General features: G+C 37.9%; 1 protein-coding gene across 3 annotated transcripts in view; it reads right to left on the reverse strand.

The window, feature by feature from the left end:
- The window catches only part of SBNO1 (strawberry notch homolog 1), a 56,305-nt gene that overhangs the window by 10,660 nt on the left and 27,325 nt on the right, over positions 1 to 18,320 (reverse strand). For all 3 annotated transcript variants that reach the window (XM_078061074.1, XM_078061075.1, XM_036080466.2), the window contains exons 15-28: positions 17,265 to 17,362; positions 15,288 to 15,439; positions 13,543 to 13,740; positions 12,550 to 12,717; positions 12,281 to 12,456; positions 11,719 to 11,850; positions 9,449 to 9,584; positions 8,202 to 8,314; positions 8,041 to 8,112; positions 7,475 to 7,574; positions 4,378 to 4,452; positions 3,517 to 3,663; positions 3,337 to 3,431; positions 3,150 to 3,242 (exon numbers count right to left, since the gene is read on the reverse strand). In XM_078061074.1, the coding sequence (XP_077917200.1) occupies positions 3,150 to 3,242; positions 3,337 to 3,431; positions 3,517 to 3,663; positions 4,378 to 4,452; positions 7,475 to 7,574; positions 8,041 to 8,112; positions 8,202 to 8,314; positions 9,449 to 9,584; positions 11,719 to 11,850; positions 12,281 to 12,456; positions 12,550 to 12,717; positions 13,543 to 13,740; positions 15,288 to 15,439; positions 17,265 to 17,362 (1,755 nt within the window). The remainder of the gene's footprint in view (positions 1 to 3,149; positions 3,243 to 3,336; positions 3,432 to 3,516; positions 3,664 to 4,377; positions 4,453 to 7,474; positions 7,575 to 8,040; positions 8,113 to 8,201; positions 8,315 to 9,448; positions 9,585 to 11,718; positions 11,851 to 12,280; positions 12,457 to 12,549; positions 12,718 to 13,542; positions 13,741 to 15,287; positions 15,440 to 17,264; positions 17,363 to 18,320) is intronic.

Below are 18,320 nucleotides of genomic sequence, written 5' to 3' on the forward strand. Positions count from 1 at the left end.
TCTGCCTGCTACTCCCCCTGCTTGTGCTTTCTCTGACAAATAAATAAAATCTTAAAAAAAAAAAAAAAAAAAAAAGGAATTAAAAAAAAAAAACTTCCTCTACTTGAAGTTACAATGAAACATAACCTCCAAGACAACAATTTTCATCACCCATGGTTCCCTGCATTCATCTACTAATCCATCAGGGTTGTCTCTCCCTAGGGTTGCCATTAAGAGTGAAGTGAGAGGTCACATGATTTGTAAACAGTAAAGCTGTGACAGGAAAAAGCCAAAATGTTGAGCAAACAATACATAAATATGTACGCAGAAGTGGAAGAAATGGATGCATCAGACAAACGATGTAACTTACATATATTTTTAATTTTTTAAAAAAGTTGGACTTATGGCAGAAATGTTAAGAGGAAGGAGTTATTAAAAGGCCCATTAAACTAAAGGAAAATTAAGATTAGAAAAATTAGTATCTCCTCTAAGAATGGTGAATAATTTCTAAGCAGTATCTCTGGAGGAAAATTGAAGGAAAAAGAAAAGTTTCAAAGTAAAGAAACTGCCAGCTCCTCTACAAAACAAATTGCTCACTGAGCTACTTTTGATATTAAGATAGTTCTTACACTGATAAAAGAAAAAAACTTAATATTTTACTTTTCTCTTCATGGATATTAAAAACCCTTTATCGTTTACTTGTTCAAATGATTTAAACATTATTTATATAATTACCACAGAGTCTATAAAACAATGGTTAAGGTAAAAATTACATTTTACATGTTTTATCAGTTGATGTGAAACATTCAATAGAAGTATTAGAGTACTTAGAGGACAGTGTTTAAAGCATGTAACAGTGCAAACTGTCTTTACAGTGTCAAGTTAGTTCAGTGTAATTACAAAATAAATCATCACACCACAGTGGAAATAAAAGTAATTCCGACATGGTTTTCCTAATGTTAACACATGGTAAACATTGTAAAGCATGTCTGACAAACAGCTGCACCTTCCTGGAATGATGCCCCTTCTAAGGCTGCCTCTCCTCACATCCAATCACCTGCTGCCATGCAGGAAATAACAAAGGACCAGTATTACCACATCCTTTCACTCGAAGATGAGGATCAGCAAAATCTACCAGTGTGTAAATTCTGGCAATAATTTGGAATGAAAAACCAATAACCAAGATCCTAATCTGCACCAATCAAAATCCCATCTAAGGGAGAAATCTGAATAAAATCTGGTGAATTATGTAATAGTGATATAATGCTGGTTTTGATATTATGTTACAGTTTTGTAAAATGTTACCGTTGGTGAAACTGGTGTACAAGGAACTTCTCCATCACTTCTCATAACCTCATGTGAATCTACAAATGTCTCAGTAAGATTTTCTTTTATTTGAAAGATTTTAATTTACTTATTTTAGAGAGAGAGCGAGCGCGCGCGCAACTGGGCACTCGTGAGCCGGGGGAGGGGCAAAGGGAGTGAGGAAGAGAATCTCAAGTGGACTCTGCACTAAGCGCGAAGCCCTGCAATCATGATCTGAGCTGAAATCAAGAGTGAGACACTCAATCTAATGAGCCACCCAGGCTCCCCTCAATAAGATTTTCAAAAAAAACAAAATAACTTAATCAGGAGCCAGGTTCAGTTTGAGAGCTTTGCTCTTGGATCAAGGACCAGTAAAATCAGGAGTGCGACCAAACTGGGCCCTGAGGCTCCTAAGTTTAAAAACAGTGGAAGGAAGAGAGGGAGGGAGGGGAAAAGGAAGAAAAAAACAATAAGAAAGAATAGCAGAAACTATACATAGCCTACAAAACCTGAAGTATTTACTATCTGACCCTTTATAGAAGAAGTTTGGGGACACCTGCTCTAAATAGCTTATTTATGGTCTCACACTGTCTCTGGCATCACCATATATGGTCTCTTTTATGCAGTTACATCTTGAACCTGGTCTTCGTTTACAGTTGGGTCTCTCCACAAATTTGGCAAATAAAAAAATGTGGTATATACATACAATGGAACATTGTTCAGCCATAAAAATGAAGCACTGGTGCAGCACCTGGGTGGCTTAGTCAGTTAGGCGTCTGACTTCGGCTCACTCAAGTCATGATCTCAGGGTCCTGGCATCGAGCCCCATGTCAGGCTCCCTGCTCAGCATGGAGTCTGCTTGAGATTCTCTCTCTCCCTCTCCCCCTACAAGCAGGCATGCACACGCGCTCTCTCAAACAGATAAATCTAAAAACAAACTAACTCAGGGAGTAATGCTTCCAAGAACTTGAGGATTCTACTGCAGAATAGTCTTGAAACAAAACGACTAGAGATAGTAACTAGTGAGAAGTGAGCATTAAATTTAAATTAATTACCTTTAGAGCTAAGATTAAGTATTAAAAGAAAAGCATACTTTCGAAGTGCCATATTCTGACAATGCAGAAATAGCACAACTATGTTTTAATGAAATGAGAGAATGGGGGAAAGCAAAAAAATAAAAAGCTTACGCTTTTTTCACAAAATTATTTTCAGGGAATATTGGGGTATAGTATCAGTAATCTTTTATCATCCTGTGTGCCATGGAGAATAAAGATTATTACTGTAGAAGAAAAGGCACACAGATAAATATCAGAAAAGAGGTGACATAAAAATCCCATAGTCTTTTAACAGGAAAATTCAAGATACTGTACCATGACTATGGATGATTACATATATGCATGCATGCATTTGTGGACGTGCGTATGCCTGTATGTAAATGTATGGGTATATACACACATACATATTTACACTTCCCTCTTTAGCTCTACCCACAAATACTAAGGAATTATTTACACTAACTAAAAAAATGAATCTTTCAGATAGAAAACTTACTAAAGGCCTACAGAACTAAATATGAATGCCATCCTTTATGTAGGCCTAGAGAAGATCACTGCACCATGAAACAAAGGGGTCCAATTAACTAAGAATGTGTAATAATTCAAAACTCACACCCAATAACACCCCTCAAAATACATTACATGAAAGTGTCTATAAAAGGACAAACCCAGTTACAATGACAAGTTATCAAAACAGAGAAAACCTAAACAATTGGAAAACCGGCACAAAGTAGATAGATAATTGCACTGCTGACAACAACAATGCATTATATATCTGAACAGTTAACATGGCAAGGAGACGAGTCTTACTTGCAACGACAAGTAAAAGCCATCATCTGGTCCTGTCAGCTCAGCCCAAATCTTGGTAGCTTCCTCCCAAGACATTCCCCTCTCCACACTAATCTGTAAAAGAAATAATACAACTTAAATTACACTCATTTCTGTGAGTGCCAATGACAGGTGGTTACGCCTACACGTGCACGTTTCCCAAACTTACAGTGTATAACTCTACGTGACCAGAAGTGGAATATCCTGGAGTCAAAAACTTCTTAACATCACTTTTCCTCACTTTTTCATCTCCAGAACCAAGATCTTGAACAAGAAAAAGCAACATATAAATGGAAAAAGAACACATTATTAGGAATACACAGGACATTTTCAAAATTTCTCCACTTACCTAAAATTCCCATATCATATCTTCCATTTTTTTTGGCATTTTGAACAACTGCTGTAAGTGTGTCTGCAAAATACTGAAATAATGCGTTCTGCTGATGTACTTCCATGCCCAAAATTCTATTTAAGAATTTTCCTATGTTGTTATAATCTGTAAGAACAAGATTATATGAAAGATTTAATGCATTCAAATAGCAATTAAAATCCACTTGCCCCTGGAACTAAAATAAAAAACAAAAAACATTTATTCATCTAAGCCTAGACCAAGTCTCACTTCCTCCACCACGGTCTTCCCTCACACCCACAACCTTGTACTGCTCCCAGAACAGAGCTATAATTTGACCATTTCTACCTCTGGCAATTAGCACGACCAATACATGCTCCAAAGATGGTTGCCTTATTCAATTTGTGCACTGTCAAGCTTCACTTACTGAAAGTACAAACACAATTTAGCACATGAGAATGTTTGTTCTCCAACATGAAATCTTGACTTGTAAAAAGGTCTAAGTGCTGTAAGTCTGTGAAGCTCAACTTTGGATACAAAATTAGAAGCTTCGGAAACATGGGAAATTACCAAAGTCTAAGCCTCAGCACTGGCTTCGGTATTTTTTAAAAGCAAAGCTGATCATATATGCAACTTGGGTTGAGAATTGCTGCTTTGCAGACAGAATAAAGGTTTAATCTCTTTTGAATAACCACGGTAGCAAAAACCACCGAGAGTGCTTTATGAGCCCTCAAGAAGGAGGGATTGAGAACTACAAACTTGAAGCTTCCCCTTCAAGTTGACAAAAGCATAAAGAAAATGGTCTGTAATGATACAGCAATGGTTATGTCTTACGTCTATATACAAAACTCATACTCTTACCTTTATCTAGAGTAAGAATTCCTGAACGATCTTCTACATTTATCAGGCCAACTCCTATCAGTCCTTGTCGAACATCTGTCAGAAAATTAAAAAACCTTATAACCCAAATAATTCAATGAGCTATTATCCGACTAATCAAACTAGATCAAGTTCTTTTTTCAGATGCTTAACCGACTGAGTCACCCAGGAACCCCAAACTAGAACACAAGTTCTAGCATTAAAACACAGCATAAGGTATTTTTCAGTTTCTATTAGCTGAATTAAATGGAACACACAGTCCAAAGGTGTTTTAGGCACTCCGAAATCCTACAGTACTCAAACTTCATACTGTATTCTCTCTATACAGTTGTCACCTACAGAATATAAACAATTTTGAACATATAGACTAGCTGATTAAATAACTGTGTAAATAAGCTATTAATCTTGTTTCCCTCCCACACATTATCAGTATAGACAAGGTGCTGCAAAAGATAAGCAACATGTGTAACAGTTAACATGTTCTGAATTGTTACTGAGAAGGCAGTTTATGGGGCTCTTTAATACGTTCCAACCCAGACTTACAGAATAAGGGCGTTAAGAGAAAAGGGCAACAGAAAAGGAAGCATTATCATATCCTATTTACAAATTTAATAAATCAGCTAATACTCTGCTACATGCACAAAGCTGTTTAGATTCTGCAGGTGACAACTGTGTAACCAAAAATTCTCCTTTTGGAAACCAATCTTATGGGGGAAAATCTATATAGGATAGCCGTATAATTTCAGCACTGTTTGTGATGGTGCAAAAAATTGAAAACCACCTGAATACCAATAAGGGAATGATTAAAAAAAGAAACTATTGTATAAGCCAGCTGCAGAATATTATGCAACTGTTAAAAAAAATGTTAGTGTTATAGGTACTGGGTTGTAAGAGGTGTCTGTCTAGGAGGTATGAAATGAGAAAAGTACACTGTAAGTAATATTAAAGTAATATTAGCAACATTTAAAAGAAAAGCTGTGTTTAAACAAACATGGAGAAAAGATGTGGCAGGCTGCCCCTGGTTCAGACTGTCAACATTGTGACCTCAGCAGGTGAGAATGGAAGGTGGGGATTAAGGGGAGAACACAGACTCTTTATTACTTTTTTTTTCATTACTTACAGTAAGTAACTCATAATTTATTTTTCTTAAAGATTTTATTTCTAAGTAATCTCTACAAAACCCAACATGGGGCTTGAACTCACACCTCTGAGATCAAGAGTCACATGCTCTGCCAACTGAGCCAGTCAGGTGCTTCAAGTAACATGTAATTTTAAAATTACAAGTAAACGGAGTCATTTTAAAAACAACAAAAACAACAACAACAAAAGAAAAGCAGAGAGGAAAGGAAAGGGAAGAAAAAGAAAAAAAAGTCTTTATTGGTTTTTTTTGCTTTGTTAATGCCATCAGTATGTCAATGTGGCTTGTACCAATACTAAATACTGGTTTCCAATTGGAAAGGACTTTCTAGTGAAAGTCCTAACTCTACAATGATAATATTTCAAGTATCTTACATCCACGTATTTTCCAAAATATTTTCATAGCTTCCTGAATTATAAAATAAATGATCAAAACTCAAAACCATCTAGACTACTTACATTTATGGGCAAAATATATTCTACCAATTTGAGAGATAGGTCAAAGAGTTTCTATAGCATATGCTGGACTTTTCTTTAATATGGAAATTTCCAAAAACATACAAATGTAAAGAGAACATTCTATGAACCATATACACGTATCCATCACACAGTTTTAACTGTGAATACACAGCCAATTTTGTTTTATCTACACCCTATGCCAACCTCCACAGACTACTTACGTCGGTACTTTAAAATTAAATTTTAAGAACTGGCATAGTGATTTTAAATTAATCTAACAAAACCACTTTCTTCTACTAATCTAGTACTAACATGCAATAAACTGTCAAGAGCACAAAATACTTCACATGAATGAAATTTAATAATCTACTGATTATAAGAGGCCAACTTAGGTATCTATTAAACTTTAATTTCTAAATTTTTATACAGTTTATGTCCAAAGAAAATGAAAAACAAAAGCACATGTCAGAAGACATTTTATCCAGAATCTATAAAGAACCTATCAAACTCAACACCCAAAGAACAAATAATCTAATCAAGAAATGGGCAGAAGACATGAACAGACATTTCTGCAAAGACGACATCCAAATGGCCAACAGACACATGAAAAAGTGCTCAACATCACTCGGCATCAGGGAAATACAAAACAAAACCTCAATGAGATACCACCTCACACCAGTCAGAATGGCTAAAATTAACAAGTCAGGAAACGACAGATGTTGGCAGGGATGCGGAGAAAGGGGAACCCTCCTACACTGTTGGTGGGAATGCAAGCTGGTGCAGCCACTCTGGAAAACAGTATGGAGGTTCCTCAAAATGTTGAAAATAGAGCTACCCTACGACCCAGCAATTGCACTACTGGGTATTTACCCCAAAGATACAAATGTAGTGATCCGAAGGGGCACATGCACCCCAATGTTTATAGCAGCAATGTCCACAATAGTCAAACTATGGAAAAGGCCTAGATGTCCATCAACAGATGAATGGATGAATAAGATGTGGTACATATATACAATGAAATATTATGCAGCCATCAAAAAATGAAATCTTGCTATTTGCAATGATCTGGGTGAACTAGAGGGTATTATGCTAAGCAAAATAAGTCAATCAGAGAAAGACAATTATCACATGATCTCACTGATAGGTGGAATTTGAGAAACAAGACAAGACGATCACAGGGGAAGGGAGGGAAAAATGAAACAAGACAAAACCAGAGAGGGAGACAAACCATAAGAGACTCAATCTCAGGAAACAAACTGAGGGTTGCTGGAGTGGTGGGGGGTGGGAGGGATGAGGTGGCTGGCTGATGGACATTGGGGAGGGTATGTGCTATGGTGAGAGCGCTGTGAATTGTGTAAGACTGATGAATCACAGACCTGTACCCCTGAAACAAGTAATACATTATATGTTAATTAAAAAAAAAAAGGTTTTAGTGCCTACTTTGTACTCATTTTCCTCTTCTGTGATTATTTTTAAAAGTTACCTTTAAAGAATTCTCCAGGGTAGTCTGGAGGTGGTGATACCATAGGAGAATCTAGGTTGACAATGGATTTCATGACAATTTCTAAAGCATTTCTTCCATACTGCAATAAAAAAAAACAAAAAAATTTAACTAGTCAGCATTTGGATACATTTCAATCACATGACCAACTGAACACTATAAACACTATTATGGTACCAAAGATTCAAAAGTAGCAGGACTCAATTATCTTTTTATATATATATTATATACTATACGGCCTAGTGCCTAGTTCACACCTACGCACACAACAGATGTCCAGTAAATAATTTCATTTCTGGAAATTCACACTTGATTCATTCACAAGTATTTATTATATTCCTATTTTCTAACAGGAATGAAAATAGGATTATACTGCAGAGTTGACCACCAAAGATCGGATATGTGAAAATCTTACAGGACGCTATCATTTTACAGTGAAACCATAAGAAGAGGCAGTTTTAAGTTTTAAGCAATAACCACTTTTTTTGTTCACCACAGACACCACACACTTACCAAAAAATACCAGAGATACTGAAAGCTGAACGTACCTTATTATCAAAATTGAACCTGCTCAGATCTCTAGATTCTGTTGCTCTTCTGTCACCATGTGTAAGCGCTCCCTATCAAGACATAAAATTTCCAATCAAAGCAAAGAAGACAGGTTGTATTCACCATCTTTTACATACAACTACACAACCCAAGAACTTACCAAGCTCTCAAGTCTTTTAGCAACAATAGAAGCAAATCTTTGTTCCCCTGCCAATTCAGAAATCAGAAACACATACTCGGGAGCAGTAACTTGGTTTGATCTATGAGTTCGTCCTGTAAAGACATTAAAAATACTGTGTTCACCAGATACAGAGTATTCTGAGATCTATTCCTAGCATCTTAACACTAAGATGGTATTCAGAAACCCGTAAGAGGAAAAATTAAAGAATGTAACAATTACTGGATGCCTGGGTGGCTCAGTCGGTTACCCGGCTGCCTTTGGCTCAGGTCATGATCCCAGGGTCCTAGGATCGAGTCCCACATCAGGCTCCCTGCTCAGTGGGGAGGCCTGCCCCTCCCTATCCCCCCTCCTCCCCACTCATGCTCGCTCTGTGTCAAATAAATAGGTAAAATCTTAAAAAAATAACAATTACTGTAACTCCCCCAAAGGTACAAAATAAAAAAAACTGACTTGAACAACATCCATATTCAGAACAATTCTCCTCCTTACAAAAGAACAGAAACTGCCACAGAACTGTTCAATGATAAACATATTATTACTTCTGCCCCACTTGGGTTAACCACAATGGTGCTGAAGCACAGCTGCTCTGGATTCTTAAAAAAAAAAAAAAAAAAAATTTTTTTTTTTTTTTTTTTAAATTTTATTTTAGAGAGAGAATGCACACACGGTCTGGGGAGGGGGAAGACAGGCAGAGGAAAAGAATCTCAACTGGACTCCCTGATGAGCACAGAGGCCGACACAGGGCTCAATCCCATGACCCAGAGATCATGACCTGAGCCAAAATCAAGAGTCGGATGCTAAACTGACTGAGCTGCCCAGGAGCCCCAAAAATTGTTCTTTTAAATTATCAGGTCACAGGGACATGAACATGTAAGGAAAGGGAAGAGCAATATGCCCTCAGTAAAGCCACCGAGGACATGAGGTGGCAGGTGCTCTGACAAAGACCACATACATCCTGAAGATCGATAACAAAGATACTCCCGAGGAACCCTGTTCTGAGATATAATGCCAGAAACCCCAAGAAATCCAACAAAGATCTTTTACATTTCTTAAAACAGGTAAGAAATGTATTCATGTATTCTATAGTTTTATATGTAATACACAAACAGCTCCAAAATCTACGTCATGTTTTAAGATATCTGACATTAAATATAGGTTTTGATGTGTACACATTTCCCCAATGACTCCTAGCTATCTATTAAGTGAAATTCAATGTAGGAACTTACCAAATTGCTGAATTGCTCTATCAGCACTCCAGGGTAATTCCAAAGTCATATGAACTCTTCGCCTTTGATTTTTAGCTCTCCGATCTGCTTGTAATGAAATACCCGAGCTGGCAGCTTCTGAGATAATAGCAATATTCTGTATCAAATATAAGGGGGAAAATGATCACCTCCGCACAAAGACAAGTAGGCAAGTACCCTAAATAAAGTTCTTAAGAGTACTAGTGGCCCACCAATACCTATTCTCCCCTTCTTCCTAAATTATAGCCTCCCCCCCCCAAGTTTAGGCAGGTACATGGCTGCTAAGAATCAAGACTACATTTCTCACTTTCCCCTGCAGCTAATTGTGGGCATACTCCAGTAGGGTGTAGATGGTATGAACATTTAAGAAATGTCCTTAAAAGTCAAGGACGTATCCTTCTCTTCTTTCCTCTTCTCTGCTACATGAAATATAGAGGTATAATGACTGAATCTGAAATAGGTAACTTGAAAATGGAGCCTCACACTTTAAAGGAATAAGACAGAAGTAGTATTATCTTCAAAGAGCCATAACAGCACTGGTTTACCTACTCAAACTTGTACATGGAAGAAATTATCTTCTACCTCCTTTAAGTCAATACGATTTTTAATTTCCTGTCACTTAACAGCTAAAACTAATTCCAACTAATACAACTGTAATGCACCCGGGCATAAATTCATGAAACAAAGTATGTAACACAACTGATAATACCTCTACTTACAATCTTTAAAATATATAACATGAGGGGCACCTGGGTGGCTCAGTCAGTTAAGCATCCAAACTCTTGATTTTGACTCAGGTCATGATCTCTGGGTCATGAGAGCAAGCCCAGTGTTGGGCTCCATGCTCAGTGGGAAGTCTGCTGGAGATTCTCTCTCCCCCTCCCTCCTCCCCAGTTCTCACGCACGCACTCTCATTCTCTAAAGTAAATAAATAAATCTTAAAAAAAAATATGTAACACAAGCTACTAAATATATTTATAAAAGACAACTTTGGGGGCTCCTGGGTGGCTCAGTTGGTTAAGGGTCTGACTACGGCTCAGGTCATGATCTCAGGGTCCTGGGATTGAGCACCAAGCCTGTGCGAAGTCTGTCCTTCTCCCTCTGCCCCTGCCCCCTGCTCATGCTCGGTCTCTCAAACACAAAAAAATATTTATTTCTTTTTTAAAGTATTTTATTTATTTATTTGACAGAGAGAGAGGGAACACAAGCAGGGGGAGTGTGAGAGGGAGAAGCATGCTTCCCGCTAAGCAGGGAGTCCAATGCGGGCTTGATCCCAGGACCCTGGGATCATGACCTGAGCTGAAGGCAGACACTTAATGACTGAGCCACCCAGGCGCCCCAATAAAAATCTTAAAAAAGAATAAAGACAACTTTGATAGTGGTAACTATCCTTTTTTTAGTTGCAGAAAAACTCACTGAAATATAAAGAAATATGTGGTTAAGTAGAGATTTTATTTTACCGTTTAAACTAAGGAATTAAGTTTAAGTGGTACTCCTATTTTTTAGAAATCTCATCAGCAAACGCTTATGGCAATTCCAAGTAGATGGGGAAGAACTAGCCTGAGAATCTCAAAATTGACGGACATTTACTGAACAGTATACAAAAAGCCTCTGGCAGCAACCAAGGTCTCTACAGTGGTAAGGTATGCAAGCCAATCTACACTTCAGAATGATCATCCTGATGTGACATGTCATAGCAGTAAGAGAAACAGCAAAACCAAAGGACACTAGTAATCTGGGTATGCTTAAATATATTTCTAGAGTCAAAATTAGACTGACACTGGAGAGTAGCATTAGATATGAATCTACTAAGATGTCCTAAGAGAACACAATATTTTAATACTCTGATTAAAAATTTAAAAAGCCTCCAAAGTTATTAAGAGCCACATCTAATTCTGTGCACAATACTTTATTACATTCAATTTGTGAAAAAATGAAAATGTGTAAAATGTTCAGTGACTATAAGCAATTATTACTAAATATTCATTTAAATATACGGATATTGTATTTTCATTGAAAAGCATTCCACAGGGCGCCTGGGTGGCTCAGTCGGTTGAGCGACTGCCTTTGCCTCAGGTCATGATCCTGGAGTCGCAGGATCAAGTCCCACATGGGGATCCCTGCTCAGTGGGGAGTCTGCTTCTCCCTCTGACCCTCCCCCCATCTCGTGTTCTATTTTACTCTCTCAAATAATTAAAATCTTAAAAAAAAAAAAAAAAGGAAAGAAAGAAAAGCATTCCAGAAAAACATACCTTATCTCCATCCATAAATCTTTGTTTTTCCGTGATATTTAGTATTTCCACAGGGACATCAAGTTCAGATCTTGACTCATAAGATATGCTTCCATCATCATTGCTTACAACTCTCCCTTTGCGACCAGTCATCTGCAAAGCCAAACAGAGTCACTTACAGTTAAGGTACCTGATTAAGATGCAAGAAGCACAGGACCCCTGCATCAGAGAAACTTGGTGGGACAGAAGGGGATGGTGAAACCGACATGCACGGTGCAGCTTGCCATGTCAGGGAGAGAACAATGCAACACAGTCTCTGGTTTTTGATAAGTTCCAATTCCAGCAGAGAAAGCAGGTGTGTGGCAATGATCACAGAGGCTGTGTGACATGTACAATAACAGATCAGTGTGTTGAGTAAACACACAGATACTAAGGACAAGAATTCACTGACTCTAGGATGACAGAGAACGAAGGTTCTAAAATCTAAGAGAAAATTAAGACAATTACGTGATGATATCCAAAATATCACTAATTCTAACCAAAAAAAGGGACCAAGACACAGCCCTGATTAAGTCATATTTACCTCAGCAACATTCTCAGGGCCACCAAGTTCATCAATAAGTTCATCCAAGGTATTAGGAGGGAGGTCTTCAGCTAATTTCTCTAGTTTATCAAGTAGGTCTTTCTTCATCTGCTGGGCCCTTTCCACAGCATCCTGACTTGTTATAAGGCTATTGTTACTGTTGGTGTTACTGTTAGCTAGATAAAGTACATTTGTTAAAAATCAGTACAAAGTTTAAGTACATTTTAAAAGTACATTTCAACAGACAAAGCAAGCTTCCCCATAGATACCTGGTGCACTGTTAGGAGCAGGCAAAATTACTGGTGTAGATGAAAAACTAGGTCGTTTTGATCCAAGACCTGATGCTAATAAGGCACTTTGAATAGAATCTGGATCTATACTTTTCTTTTTTTTTTTATCTTTGCTTTTTTTGTGATCTTTTCTGATTAACCAGGGATCTGAAAGTTAAGGAAAGATATGTGTCAAATCATTTGTAAAAGCAGCAGAATCTTCAAAGGAAACAACCCTTGAATTTTTTGTATTAACTGGTAACTTATAAATCATCACCAACTTCAGTGGTCCAGTATATCCAATACACTATAAGGTACAATTCCATAGTATGAGGTTAAAAATCACTGCACAAGTGACTGGGTGGCTGGGTGACTGAGTCGGCTGAGTGTCCGACTCTTGGTTTCGGCTCAGGTCATGATATCAGGGTGGTGAGATCGAGCCCCATGTCGGGCTCCACACCCAGCGCAGAGTCTGCTTGTCTCTCTCCCTCTGCTCCTCCCCCTACTCTCTCTCTCTCTCACTCTCTGGATAAATAAAAATCTAATAATAATAATAATAAATCACTGCACAAAATTGAGGCCACTATTTCACACAAATGAGCTAAACTACCAAAAGACAGACAAGCTCGGGGAGAAGTTCTCCACTAAGCAAAGATTAGATTCTGTGCAATGATTTGTACTGCACTGGGGAAAAAACAGGTTTTATTTATTTATTTTTAAAGATTTTATTTATTTGACACAAAGAGAGAGAGCACAAGCAGGAGGAGTGGCAAGTGGAGAGGGAGGGAGAAGCAGGCCCCCCCCATGGAGCAGGGAGCCCGATGTGGAGCTTGATCCCAGGACCCTGAGATCATGACCTGAGCCAAAGGCAGACGCTTAACTGACTTGAGCCACCCAGGTGCCCCGAAAAAACAGGTTTTAATACAATATCCCATTTCAAACACACAGAAATAACTATCCTTTCATTATCATTTAATATACTGACAAACTTACCATCTTCATCATCCTCACTAGACTCATCTCTGAATGGGTTGAAATCGTCGTCATCTCCGGAACTCATGTTTTTAGAGCTCTCATAGTCACTTTCTTCATGATCAGACGCGTCAGATTCACTTCCACTGTCATCGGAACTGCTACCAGTAAGGCCACCTACTTTTCGTGCTTTTTTGGCTTCTCGAGTTATTTCTTCACCTACCCTCAGACCCAAAACAAGACAGTCAGTCCAAACACACTCTTCTAAAGATCTAGAAAACTACATTTAGTTCAAGAGTTCTTTAAGTGAGAAATATACAGGAAAAACATTTTAAGTGTATAAATTTCACAAGTGTTAACCTTTTAGATTTCCTAAGAAATCAGGTTATGTTCAATTATTAAGAAGAAATTAGACACTTAAATACAAATTCAAGACTGCCTTTAAGTGCACATTTTAAAATAAATTCAGGACACAGAATCTCCAGCATTTTCACAGTTCAGTTGTGAACAGGTTGAGAGCAGAGGCCTAATAATTACAGGTTTATAGAATATTTAAAAAATAAAATACTTTAAAAAGTAATATATGGAATATTTATACAAATCTATAAAACTGTATTTGTAAAAAGTCAAACAAGGTGCTGATTTGAATTATTTTATTGAGTATTCAGGGAAGACATCTGGAAGGTGCCTGAGTGGCTTAGTCGGTAAAGTGTTCAACTCTTGGTTTTGGCTCAGGTCATGATCTCAGGGTGGTGATATCGAGCCCTGAGTTGGGCTCCTCGCTGGGTATGGAGCCAGCTTAAGATTCTCTCTCTCCCTCTGCCTCTACCCCTCCCTACCACTCATGGGTACATGCTCTCTCCCCCTCTCTAAAAAAAGAGGAAAAAAAAAAAAAGGAAAGCAAGAAGACAAAGACATCTGGAACAAACCACTGAAAGTTTACCTATTAACGAGACAAATGGTAAAAAGAACATAATTTAGGAAAGAGAAACAAGACGACGTAACCATTTTTTAAGATGTCACTGATTCTAAAACACAGCATTACTTTTTTTGCCACAATAAAAAAATACTGTCAATTATAATAACCAATCCACTTTCAAGCATATTAAAAATGTAAAAAACTATCCTTCTTAAAACAGATGGAATAAGGTTAAAGTGTCAGCCACTGTGTTTAGAACACACCTAGCATCACAGTTGTTCCCATAGAAGTTATTGCCATCTTGAAGAAAGCCTGTGAAGTTAACTTCTGAAAGCTGCACAGCTTACTAAGCATCTAAACACAAATCCAAGTTGGCTATGATAAAACATCTAATAAGCACTGGGTGTATCCCGAAGAATTAAATAATAACGAATGCCTCTTTAAAAAAGACTATAAAAACACCGTACGTATATATGCATATGCAGCTTGGGCAACAGCAAGGCCCAGATTTTCCTTTCCATATACTGCCCACTAGTTGTGTAAACCTGGGGAGATTCCTTAAGCTTTTAATCTTTCTGTGCCTTTGTGTCCTCTGTCTAGAAAACAAAAAATAAGACCTATTTTCATATGGATCTCTTATGGGTTAAACGAGATAATAGAAGGCCAGTGCTTAACATAGTGCCTAGCACCAACCTGTCACTTGTGCATTTAAAACTACGTAAGCGACAGTGAGAATATGCAACCACATGCCAATTTAAAAGGCAGGCAAGCTCAATCCCAAAATATAGCTGCTTCAAAATGCTCAAATTTTTACTATTTTCAACATCATTTAAAGAAAAGAACCCACCTTTCCGCTTCTTTACTTTATTTTCTTTACAAGGACTATCTCTTGGTGAACTATTGTTACTCGGAGCTGTCAAATCAATTCCTAGCAAACTATAAAGTTTTTTCCGGTCTGGAGCAGGGAAGTGTTTTTCAATAAGTGACTGCAACACTCCTCTATTTATACAAGAGAAAAAGTGACAATTAGTGGTTCAGTCTGCAAAACAATTATATATAAAATCTTACTAAATATATTCTTATGTGGTGCCTGGGTAGTGCAGTCGGTTGAGCATCTAACTCCCGGTTTTGGCTCAAGTCATGATCTCATGGGTTGTGGGATCGAGCCCCCTGCCAGGCTCCATGCTCAGCAGGGAGTCTGCTTGAGGTTCTCTCCCTCTGCCCCTCTCCCCGTGTGTGCTCGCACACTCTCTCTCTCAAATAAATAAAATTTAAAAATATATTCTTTAAAACATATTTCTTAAAAATAAATATACCGTTTAATACTACAAAATACTGATAATCCAGCTGAAATAAATTTAATATTCTATAGGCAAAGGCTGTTGAATTGAAATATAGTTCAAGCCCAGCCAAATATGTGACGTTTACATTTTCTAGCAGTTACATTAAAAAGTGAAAGAAAACTGGAGAAACTTTTTTTTAAAAAAAACATTTTATTTGGGGCGGCTGGGTGGCTCAGTCGTTAAGCGTCTGCCTTCGGCTCAGGTCATGATCCCAGGACCCTGGGATCGAGCCCCACATCAGGTTCCCTGCTCAGCAGGAAGCCTGCTTCTCCCTCTCTTACTCCCCCTGCTTGTGTTCCCTCTCTCACTGTGTCTCTCTCTGTCAAATAAATAAATCTTAAAAAAAAAAAAAATTTTATTTATTTGACAGAGAGCCCGACACAGGGCTTGATCTCAGGACCCTGGGATCACAACCTGAGCTGAAGGCAGACGCTTCACCGACTGAGCCACCCATGTGCCCCGAACGTTTTTTTAATGATGTATTTCAGGATATAAACTAGTATCATATATCAGTGTATCACTTCAATATGCAATCAGTGAGATGTAAAACATTACTTTTTTTAAGTCTTCTATTTTATATTCACAGCACATCTCAATGTTGGACTAGCCACTGATAGGCGCATGTGACTAGTTCCTATCATTTTAAACAATGCAGTAATAGGCACACAAGTATAGAAAAAGACAGATTAGTAGATGCATGTTTTGCTTTTAGAAGCAGTTCTGAATTATATCCATCTTAAAAGGAGCCACCTGAATATATCTCTGAACACAAGAGATACTATAGTGGGGCAAAGATTATTTTGCTAATTTTACTATTAGAGTTAAAATTGGCAGGGTAGGCAAATAAACTGAAAACAATGCCTATATCTTCTTTTTAAAATTCTCATGATTGTCTACAATTTTTATACTACAGATAACTAAACTCAGGGGCAAACTATACGTATTGCTCGGGGCGCCTGGGTGGCTCAGTTGGTTAAGCGACTGCCTTCGGCTCAGGTCATGATCCTGGAGTCCCGGGATCGAGTCTCGCATCGGGCTCCCTGCTCGGTAGGGAGTCTGCTTCTCCCTCTGACCCTCCCCCCTCTCATGTGCTCTCTCTCATTCTCTCTCTCTCAAATAAATAAATAAAATCTTTAAAAAAAAAAAACAAAAAAAAAAAACTATACGTATTGCTCCTCTGGATAATGGTAATTTCAAACACACAAGGCTCAAACTGAAACTGAAACTAATGCAAGCTCTCACAGATTTCCAAGATCTACAAGACAAAAATCACACCTTTCCATTAGTCCAAATACTGGGCACAATATGGTCAAAATGCTTAACAATCGAGTACTTCTATGTTACTGTTTTCCAATGGATATATTGTGATGAACATGCACAGAATGCAAAAACTAAGATCAGAAATGAATCAAAACTTTTGCCTCCAGGAAATACCAACACTTAAACTAATCTAAATAAAAACTCAAAACCAAAAACATTACTTGGCAGTTGAAACGAAATCATTTAATTCTCCTCCACCCTCTTCCAAGGCTTCTAACGTTCTAGCTTCTCCTGTTGATTGCAGACCAATTACAACACACTGGAGAGAAAAATAAAATTATAAATAAAACTATGCATGTGGTTTCTTAGGACCTATTTTAAATATTTAGCTTAAAAAAAAAAAGATTTCAAACAAGAATGACCCATTTTTTTTTTTTTTTTAAGATTTTATTTATTTGACAGAGAGAGACACAGCAAGAGAGGGAACACAAGCAGGGGGAGTGGGAAAGGGAGAAGCAGGCTTCCTGCTGAGCAGGGAGCCCAATGCGGGGCTCGATCCCAGGGCCCCATGATCATGACCTGAGCCGAAGGCAGACACTTAATGACAGAGCCACCCAGGCACCCCAAGAATGACTCATTATTGCACATGTGTGCTCATTTATTTATTCTACATATATCTGAGGCATGTTATGTGTAAAAAAACCTAGCTAGGAAATAGGATTACAGCAGTGGACATCAATTGAAGTCCCTGCCTCAGTTCTTTGTACTTTAAATAGATATATATATATATTGCTAGAAAGAAAAAAACCGTATGGCAATCTATACCCACACATCAGCACTAGTTGCATCTATGGATGGCCAAATTACAGCGATTTACTTCTTTATATATTTTTTGAGCTACCTAAATTCTACATAAATAGGCACTGCTTTTATTTAAAAAAAAACAAAACAGATTTTAGGGGCGCCTGAGTGGCTCAGCTGTTAAGCATCTGCCTTCAGCTCAGGTCATGGTCCCAGGGTCCTGGGGTCAAGCCCCACATTGGGCTCCCTGCTCAGCAGGGGGCCTGCTTCTTCCTCCCCCACTCCCCCGGCTGTGTTCCCTCTCTCGCTGTATCTCTGTCAAATAAATAAATAAATAAAAATCTTAAAAACAAAACAAAACAAAAAAACCAAAAAAACCCCATAGATTTTAAAGTCTTACTATGTTAATACTTTAACTCTCTCTCAGAAAGAACAGGCTTTACAAGTAGAAAGCCTGAACACCCAAAAGACTAGGA

This window comes from Halichoerus grypus, chromosome 13, assembly GCF_964656455.1.
Source record: "Halichoerus grypus chromosome 13, mHalGry1.hap1.1, whole genome shotgun sequence".
Taxonomy (NCBI): domain Eukaryota; kingdom Metazoa; phylum Chordata; class Mammalia; order Carnivora; family Phocidae; genus Halichoerus; species Halichoerus grypus.